The sequence below is a fragment of the Pinus tabuliformis genome, chromosome Q (genome assembly GCF_031772625.1).
Source record: "Pinus tabuliformis cultivar Carrire ecotype Pingquan chromosome Q, CPIR1, whole genome shotgun sequence".
Classification (NCBI taxonomy): Eukaryota; Viridiplantae; Streptophyta; class Pinopsida; order Pinales; family Pinaceae; genus Pinus; species Pinus tabuliformis.
The window spans coordinates 22487454-22498240 of NC_142296.1; the positions used below are offsets into that span (position 1 = coordinate 22487454).

The following is a 10787-nucleotide window of genomic DNA, read 5'->3' on the forward strand; positions in this document are numbered from 1 at the left end:
TCTTGGGCTACATCTCCTGGTCCAACTTCCAATGTTGGCCCTCTTTCATAAAGTGGTCAAATTTGTGATTACATGGATTTACAATGCTAAGAATGTAAATATTATGTCTCCAATGGCTTCAGAACAGTAAAAAACCCCCAACTAAGCTCTTGTTGGGCTCAAATTGGCCAAAAACTGAAGAAGTTATGCTCTCTCCCAGTTTTCCCTGCTAACTGATCTACCAACTGCGTTGGACTACTAACAATTCTACGTATTCAACCTTTCCAGGGTGCACAAAGCGACAATGTTGCCAAATGTCAGTGAGATTCGCACTAAATTGGGTGAAAAATGTCACTTACTTTATATGCCCAATAAGGCCTACGCGAAAAATTTAGGCCACATGGGGCCATGCATCCAGTGGCTGGGGCTAACCGCTTGCCCCCATTGGCATAGCCCCCAAATATTCAACAATTGGTTCTATGGCTGCCATATAACCAGGGTCATTCACATTTTTCCACGCCTGAACACTGAACTCCACCGAGCTCTCCACTGAGATCATATGGTAGAGTTGAAACCATGGGATGGTAACTATTTCTCCACGCCTGACTGCCAATCCCTCCACTATGACTGCGTTGTGGTTACATGGCGATAAGGTGACTAACGGATAGTCCCCAAATTCCGGTTCTCAATTGTTTTACTTCGGGGTATCTATGTCGTGGTTTAGTGGTTGGTTATCGCGAGTGACGAAAACTTGGGTCGGGTCTAAGCCTAAGCCCTTCACTCCCCTGCCTGTGGTCTCATGGGTGTGGGGTGACCGGGGGCCAGGGCTTAGCCCTGGCCCCATCCCCCAACATTATAATGCAAAAAATTTAAAGATAACTATGCCACTACATATGTTAAGATCCACCATGCACCCGAGCGGTAAGGTGTGGTATTACTGCTCCGGTGGTATTATTGAACCCTCGGGTACCACGTGGCAGTCAGTGACTGGGCCATATGGCATCCCACCATTGGTCGAACTCAAAACTTCACTCACCAATAAAATACACCCAAAATCAAACCAATCAGAATAGGACACTTGGAAGCTAGCCATTGGCCCAAGTTATATAGTCAACTTGTCTAGTCACCTTGCCAGTCATCGTACAGACTCCCAATCAACAGTCCTCCATCGAACTTGCAAATTTTTTACCTATTTTGGAAAATGATTAGAACACGATATCAGGAGCACACGATATCAATTTTGAGCAATTCAAGTTGTGTTGGATTCAGTTCATCGAGATCTACACTCTGGTACAGGTTTCTTTGAATAATTTGAATTTTGAGCACTATACTAATCCCTTGGATCAATTCCAAGTCTGTAAACTACATAACAACATCATGGTTAGACCAATCAGAATTCCCCTTGCATGTCATGTGATGGATACTAATACTAAGTGTCTTAATAAGTAATGTATGTTATACGCACATTTGAAGCAGAGAAGACGAGGTGAAGGGCTACAAGCTACCTTAATAGATATTGGAAGTATGGAATTGGTACTTAATTCCTCCTCTTTGCCAATCATTAATGAAGAATTTCCTTCCTCTGCAGTGCTCATTCTTGAAGGGTCTTTCTTTGCAAATAAACATGTAAAAAATTTAGGTCACTGAGAGAGATGTTACCACAAATTGCACATCGAAATTGTCTCGTCATAGAGAACTACTCTGAATTCCTTCAAAACATCATTAAAGGGGATAATTAAAGTCGGGCCACATTTCGGGTAGTCTCGGGGGTGATCTCGGTTAGTAGAATACTTTATATTGGATTTAAATCAAACCTAATTGTGGTTTCCTGTCCTTTCATGATCTCCCACCACCGAGCTACTCAGAAAACCCCGCCATAGTAAAGAAAGACAAGCCGGTGCAAGGTTAGATATTTGGGGAATTAAAAGGTAAGTATTAAGTTAAGTACAATCTAGAGGCATTTTTGTTATGATATTTATTCTTCATAAATCAAAATTTCACTGTCATATGAGCTATAAGAAGGTAAGTGAGTTGTAATTTTGGTGTATTTCTTGAAATTTTTTGCAGCAAGCAAATATCAAATCAGAGCGAATTTATCCCAACATACTATAGTGAATCCTTGGCCTGCATTGATATAAATGGAAATTATTACACAAATACTTTTATTCCTAGTTTATGGTTCACTTGACTACTTACCACCTTAAATTCAATAACTACAATGGCGATCTTGAAGTTCCCTTATGTTCCAAACCAAATGTGTGGGCCATAACCCGTATAGCCAACCTATTTAAGATCCATGCAAAACTCGTTAATATGACATGTAAAGAGAAGCACAGGGAACAAGAGGAGGGCATATGCTACCATGAATTGACAATAACTTTGCATGAATTCCAGAGTAAACCTATATTGAACCCAAGGAATATTAAGAGGGAGCAAGACACTCCAATAACAGATTCTAAACATTGACTTTCAATGTTTCTTTAGGCATCAGGAAATCGTAGAAAGCACTCGAATTAAGCTAGGAAAGCATCAATCACTTGAACATTATGACAAAGGTAGGAAGGAAGACTGAAGAATGAAGATAGGCAGGCAACAAACACCTCAACAAGCTAGACACTGAATTGTTAATTTGTGGAAGAAGCACTGACTTGTATGGGCTAGGAATAAGAATTCTTTACCAGGCTGGTAATCAAAGAACAAACTATACTATTATGTCCTTGTCACATCCTAACTATGCCCAGTGGAGGACACAAGTTCTACTCTCCGCAAAATCTCCTCTTTTCATCTTGGCGATCTAAACCCTTGCCACACCGAAAATAAAAAAAAAACCCTAAAATACAAATTGAACCTGACAGAGAAGCCTCACAGGTCGAGAATAGGGAATTTTCTATGTATGCATGTTGATGCTCATGGCATGAGAAATACGTGGCTATAATATGAGACACCCCATTAAAATGCTTATCTTTTTATTATTCATATATCTGTTGTAGCAGACGGTCCCTCAATACTATGACCCACTCGACAATTGTTATGAAATTTCTAGTTACAACTATAGCTACACCTGTGAATGATTCACATAGTTGTCATGCACTTAAAATCCATTATTTAATGATGAGGAATAAGGTATTCCATTCACACTTTCCCTTCTCCATTTTGGTTTTGCTTTCCTCCTCCATTTTCTCTATTTAGATCCAGTTTTGTTCGGGACACACCGTTGCTCAATCAAACCCGTCTTTAAGTTTTGTGTGAATTAATTTGTGAATAAATTTTATTCAAATAATAAGGTGATCAAATGTGCATGTCATGAACAAAAACCATTATTTAACTGGTGATGCCATCATTTAATTGTAGTTTATAAAAAGAGGAGTTGGATTTGTGTTTTTCCCGTAAGTTTTGTGTGAATTAATTTGTGAATAAATTTTATTCAACTAATAAGGCAAGCAAATGTGCACATCGTGCACAAAAACCATTATTTAACTGGTAACGCCATCATTTAATTGTAGACAATAGAAAGAGGGATTGCATTTGTGTTTTCGTTGGGTCCCTTATTCTATTGGTGCTACTTTCTTCTTTTGTTTTGTTCCATAATGATCTAGTTTTGTTTCCTTAACACCATTTTCTGAACATTGCTTCAAGAAGCATGTGTTCAGAGGTGACTCCAATACACATTTTTAGTTTTTGTGTGAATAAATTATTTTCAAATGATGGGGGTGTCTTATGTGACTAATTTTACAAGGACATCATAGGGATTCAATCCAGCGGACAGATATATTTTTTTTAAACAAAAAAAAACATTTCTTTTCATTGATAAAAAGAGAGTACACTGTCTGTTTCCAAGTATTTTCCCTTAGATCATCTGTTCAAAATAGTGAGTATTTTGTCTTTTTCTTTACAAAAATAAGTTCCCAAACCATTGCCTTTAAGTTCATTTTTTACTATCTTGTCCGTGAGAATGCTGCTATATTATACTGCTAGATACAAAATAGATACCAGTTCCTAATTAGTGCGGAAAACAACCAGTCAAGAAATTTACAACATATTTCATCAAAATTCTGTGGAGAGTACCTTAATTGATCTTAATGCACCCAACATGCATGATTCTATCCTGTGCATATGCCGCGAAGTGATACTTACCTGTCTCTTAATCAATACGCCTCTTTGATAGAAGATCTACTACCTGGTTTTGTTCTATGTGAATGTGTGTATATGTGATGTTCTGGTAGGAGGAAGTCAGGAGTTTGATGCGGTTCATCCAGTTGGACAAGATATGAGGAGAAAAATGAGTGTAATATTTGACCCAATCAATAATACTCTTTTCATCTCCATGAAGGAAAATGTTTTCCAGTCCAAGCCAGTTTGTGAAATTGATTCCACCCCAAAGTGCAATGATCTCAACTCTATTATTAGTCGCCTTGCCACCCTACCACCAGAAATGGTAGAATCACCCTGCCACTAGAATAATGACCACTCCACAACCACATATTCTTTATTTACATGCCCCATCAAAGGATCCTGTGGGGTAGAGCCCCTTAATATTCTTGAATATAATCTTCCTTGTCTTTAATACTGCCTTCTTAGGTCCAATCTCAGAAAAATATGTAATGGCCCAAGCGTTATGACTACGCCATATGAACCATATAATATAGAAGGGGAGAGAGTGATATTTTGGCTTGTGCTTAGTCCAATTAATGAAATAATTCTCTAGAGTGTGTGGGGTACCCAAACAGTCTAGCTTTAGATAATCTATCACCCCAGTCTATACCTCCTTAGAAAATGAGTAGCCAATTAGTAGGTCGTATCTCTCCTCTTCCTATACCCAGAACATGGGACAAATGCCCGGGCCTTGAAAGCATCTACCCTATAAGTTAGCCCAGGTAAGAATTCTTTTGTGGATGGCTAGCCACCCAAAGCAAAGAAGTTTCTTTGGGATCTCCCATCCCCACACCGCCTTGTACCATGGATTGTAGCGGAATTTTTTTCTTCCATTGGAAGATTGTTGTAAATGTCTTTGACTTTTTTGGGTTTACTATTTTTGTAGGGACTTCCCACTAAGGAATTCCCACACCATCACTAATACAGGCATCAAAATCATATAATTTTGTGATAAAATCCTCCCATTCAATAACCAAATTGTCTCTCGATCCGATATCAGTGGCCCGTGTCCAAGATGGATGAGCAAAGAATTGATTATTCTTGTTGGTAATGTGTATGAAATTTATGATTTCCTTTTCGCGGAGGATGGAGATGAGGGGAGCCGAAAGGGCGTGATTTCCAACAAATCCATTCAAAGCATCCAACCCAACCTCCGCCAGTCTATCGTCCCCGATGGATCATCTCATAAACCCCAGTAGCTAGTGGAAATTTTTCAACATGCTCCTCCATATATATGGTGCACCATTTGTCTTTTTTCCCCCGACCTTGACCAAATCAAGAGGGTAAGTCCCTTCATGTATTTATCTCTAATGATTTCCCCCAAATACCATTATCGTTTGTGGCCCTCCACAAGCTTTTAACAATCAGGGTACAATTAAAATTGTGAGTGCTCAAACTGCCCCATCCCCCCTCTAATATCTGTCTAGCGATGGCCCTCCATCTGACCAGGTGAATCTTCCCCTTCAGCTCTTTGCCCGACCAAATGAATCTTGCTATGAGCTCATCTATCTTGTGGCAAACCTTCATAGACAGCTGAAACAAGTGCATCCAGAACACCGAGATGTTTTGAAGGACTGATCGAACTAGTGTTAGTCGACAAATTTTCTGCTGAATCTGTCGAGTAACCATTCCAAATCTTTGATGTGGTATTTGTTTGCCTTTATTTGAAAGCCTAGGTATTAGATGCCTTCTTCCAGGTTATTCACTGTAATCCAAAATTAGTTACTAATCTCCTGACATCTAGGATCGCCCAAGTCATCCATGATCAAAACATATTTTTTGTTGCTCATGTAGAGGCCTAAAGCCTCACTGAAGGACCAGAGAATCTGGTAAATGTTCCTCCAAACATCGTTGTCATTCATGCCTCCAAAGAGAAGGTCGTCAACAAACATAAGATTTGTTACCTGCATGTTCTTTGATACCTTCACCCCTTGAATGTGTCCCCGGCCTTTAGCCTCTCGCAGCTTGTTACTTAGACAATCCATAACAAGTATGAATAGCAGTGGTGGCAATGCACAACCTTGCGGAGCCCCCGGTGAGCCCTAAAAAAGTTGGTCGAGAATCCATTTATTAGTATGTAAAATTTCGATGTCTGTATACATGCCATTATCCAGTTAATGTTGCTCAAAGGATATTTCCAACTTGTGTAAAACCAAACTCAAGAACTTGTAGACAATAGAGTCAAATGCCTTCATCAAATCCACCTTGATCATACTTTCCCGTCTTTTCCTAACCTTCATAGAGTGAAGACATTCCTATGCAATGCCTATGGCGTCCTGTATCTGTCTGCCATCTAAAAAGGAAATTTTTTATGGGGATATGAATGTTGAAAGAGTCTTTTTTATCCTCCTTGCAATCGACTTGGAGATGATCCTATAAATAGTGTTACAGAGTGAAATAGGCCTATAGTTTGAAAAAGAGGTCGGCGCTTCCTTCTTTGGTATACGAGCAATGAAAGTTGCGTTTAGCCCCCCATAAATAAATCCTTTGATGCGAGAATCCTCTGTAATTGCAAGAATCTCTGGAATCATCAATTCTTGAAAATGGTGAAACAATTCCACGCCCCAACCATCAGGTCAAGGGTTTTTTTCCTTCACCTTTGGGGCGAAGAAATTTTGTATGAGTATGTGTTTATGTCCAGGTTATAACAGATGTCACCATTTTGAAGTAAATCAAGCCTCGTAGATTAATTTAGGAACACTCTTGCTGACCATATTAAGTTGCCCTGTAATATACTCATCTTTAGTTTTTTCTGTTGCTTTCTGTATCGATCAATATATTGTATTAAGTGGTAATCATTTTCATGTCACCACTTCTGACTGGTTCTAAAGGCGCTCAATCGAAAAGCAAAAGGTTTCATCCCACCAATCATGTTGTGTCAAATTCATTCTCCTGCTCCATGAACAATTTACCTGATTCCAACATTGTCTCTTAACACCTTGAACACCTCTACAAGATGTAAAGCCTCGCTCCTTGCTCAAGGCATAGATTAGCTGCCATACAACCTTCCTTGTTTTCATATGAAAAGGTTGCTATAAGGGATCTTTAATTGCATATAGGTGTGATGATTCTTCCTACAATTAATTCTTTTAAAAGCATTTAGTGCAAAGCAAAGGAAAAAAAGATGACAAGAAGTTAATATGACATCAGTTCAAAAAAACTATCAATAAATTGTCCAAATAAATACTTTTCATTCATGACTTTTCATATACGATAATATCTTTTACCATATTCATCACCATATTAAATTTTGTATCCTACTTCTAATAACCGTTATGCATTGAATACTTATGAGATACATAGAAAATATAAGAAAAAAAAAGCATTTATAGACATTATAATTACTTATTCAAAATTTTATGTCAATCTTATATTAAAAGCCACATGATAACAATGAGAGGCTTATGAGATGCATATAAGTATAAGAAATAAAAAATGACCATTTATAGACACTGAAATTACTTATTCAAAGTTTTGTGTCAATGTTATATTAAAAACCACATGATAACAATGAGAGGCTTTTGAAAATTTGCTGGCTAGAGTTATTTGGTTGGCCCGTTTATGTTGTTTGTAAAGGCTATTGACTCACCAACATTATTATTTATTAGCTCGAGTCTAACTAGATTGTTTTTTTCCTTAAAAGTCATATAAAATTTTTGGCAATATTTTAATAAAATCTGGCAGAAAATTTTCTAAATCCAAGTTATAGCTGTCAAATTTCAATATTTTGGGTGTTCTAGAGGTTTTTGATGGTATTGAATCCATTTCCACCATCAAAAACATGATTCAAAAATTGCTACTGCAAAATTTTTTGAATTTTCTTTACCGAGATTCTAACACTTTTAAATGTCCAAACAATTCCTCCGCCTCCGTAAACAACTCTTATTTATTATATTATGTTAATTACGAATTAGCCCACTCACATTTTCCAGTTGTTTCTGGCTCGTGAAAGCACAGAGAATGCAAAAAACACCCTTGCCGAGCGCGTAGAGTGGCTCGAAACAACTGTCTGTAACTGCGAGTCCTTAATTACCATTTGAGCTCTTGGAGAAAGGTACAACTCGTTAGTACTCATATCACATGAATTTGATCATTGTTTTACTGAGTATGATTATTGTCATGGTTTGTTTATTGTGATTGTAATGGGTTAACCAGATAAAATTACAGACACTCAATAATATATTCTAGTAATTTGAATGAGGAAATTACACACATATTTATATAATCAATAGTCTCAAGATAGGAATGCTATCTTAGACGTACAGTAGTGTGGTTGAGAGATTCTCTCAACCACACACTAAACTAGGAGAAAATATATTCTAGCTTATTCCTATTATGTAGGAACAAACTCCTCAAATAGAAAATTACAACCATAGACAAGTAGGAATTAATTATTTCCAACTCCCCCCCTTAATAACTACTTGTCATGATAGTCAAATCCACCACCATCAGGCGAATTGCATGTACAAAACCTCCAAAAACACAATATGCTGCCCTCGGACAAATCCACAACTTCTTTGATCCCGCGGATCCCCTTGAAGGTGAATTGACGTGATCCTTAACGAAAAACCCGCGCCCATTGGCGCGATTAATGGCCTAACAGACGCGCCAGTTGGCCTTCCTGGCACTGCTGTCAGCGCGAAAAACGCGCCAATCCCCTTCTACTCAGAAAAAATCATCTGAGTCCGAGCCAGGTGTTCTGCAGTCCACCTGCTCAATTGAGCACAAAGCTCTCGTGTACACACAACCATAAAGGCAAAATATTCGCTCAACTTGCCAAAAAATGCATTGACATCCACGATTCCAGCCACAAAGGCACCTCAAGCCACATAGGCGATTCAGCCACAAAGGCAAGCTGGCCACAAAGGCACTTCAGTCACAAAGACTATATAGATGGTTTCTGGCTCACCACCAACCATCACTTTACAGTGACAAAATATGGTTTCAGGCTAACCATAAACCATTACAAAGTGGTTTTAAGATCACCACGAACTTTCAGATGCCTTTAAAAATCTTACATCTGATTCCACATTTTGGAGTTTCTGGGTACATACAATGACTATTACAATAACATGCTAGGGAGTCTATTCCACAAGCCACACTAACTCAAACAAAAATCTACTTTGTTGTCCACCATAAACGTTGTCGCTGCTCCTTTATCCCATCATTTCATAGTTCACATCTTGGGCATCTTTGTCAAATAAATTCTTGGAACTCCATGAACCTGTCATTTGTTAGAATAGCCAATTCTAACAAAAATAACTTCATATTGAGGTGGCTAATCTCAATATGTATGTCAATTTAAATTCCAAAAAGATACATCTCCAAAAAAAACGTTTACCCAAGTATGCACAAAAAAACCATGCTTCTCCCTTCAAATCAAACACAAAGATTCTCTCCTCCTTGAATGAAGAATGCAGTTGCTGGTTTCTTTCCTCAACAATAGAAGCCCCTGCCTCTCCATCTCACTCACCAACATGATGAGCATGTTCACCAACACAATCGGCCACTCTCCTACACATTCAGCTACTCACCACGCTGCAGCTACTCTCCACGCTCAACAATGAGCAACGATTCCCGTGGGCTCTAAAGCAGAACAAGTAGTTGCGTATCTGGTGATGCACATTGCTCCACTTTCTACGTCTCTATAATCCATGACAGCTACCGTAATATTGACTTGGCTACCTCGAGCAATCACCAGGTTTGACAGCAATGCTACGATGAACAGTGGGAGTGTCATCTCGGCAACTGAAATCCATATCTCTGTTTGAAGTTGATCATCTGCAACAATCCAAGTCGACTGTGCCTTCTGAATCTCTTCAAACAAAGCATTGAAGTTTTTGAATCTTTCTTTCAGCACAGGTTTAAGGACACCACTAGAGAAGTTTCCACCAACATGGATGCCCTCATCTCTCAAACAAGAAAGGACCTTGCCCCAAGCAACCCTTTGATAGATTTTATCATACTGTCGGACGTTTGATGAATGTCGACGCACCCAACCATCACCTAACAAACTGTGAAGCTTTGAATCTTCTACTTTTTGAACAATATACCGCACATTGTTCATAAAAAACACATAGCTCAAGGCTGGATCTTTGTATAACTTTGACTTTGCATTTAAATTTATTTCTAAAAGATTCATAATTGCAATTGTCTTCATAGACAACGGTGACAAATTTGTCCTATTGGCGCCATTTCGACATTCAAGAACATCCGAGTGATCCAAAGCACTAGCCGATACACCATTCATACGTGCAGTGAGTCTGTCGATTGGATTTGACAGGACGGAATAGGGGTTGGGAGCCATGTGGTGGATTTATTTCCATCGACCGATTTAATTTGCAAAAAACAGTCACAGGCTCTCCACTGACGTGAAACTCCACACAACAGAGCAACAAAGTCTCCACGACTGGATACACAGGTCGAGCACAGAAAGGGGATCAATAGGACCTCGTATGTCATGGTGCGAAAGCGAAACGAAGAAGACTCTGCCGTTTTTGCAGGTTATGCCTTGCCATTTCCCAGTGCAGGCATCGGCTGAGCTCCAGTTTTTGGCAAGAAAAATCGATGAATGCATCAGCGCTGAAGAATCAACGCAGGCACGAACAGGTCGTTAAAACTTGCAAAGGCACGAATACGCCGCTCTGTAGACCCAA

The 10787-nt window shown here is 38.9% G+C and overlaps 1 protein-coding gene across 1 annotated transcript; it reads right to left on the minus strand.

Annotated features, from left to right (window-relative positions):
- Positions 1–9688: 9688 nt before the first annotated feature.
- On the minus strand, positions 9689–10438 carry LOC149218084 (exocyst complex component EXO70C1-like). Its single transcript, XM_089386473.1, has one exon. It carries the CDS (start codon positions 10436–10438, stop codon positions 9689–9691), a length of 750 nt encoding a protein of 249 aa, XP_089242599.1.
- Positions 10439–10787: the final 349 nt, after the last annotated feature.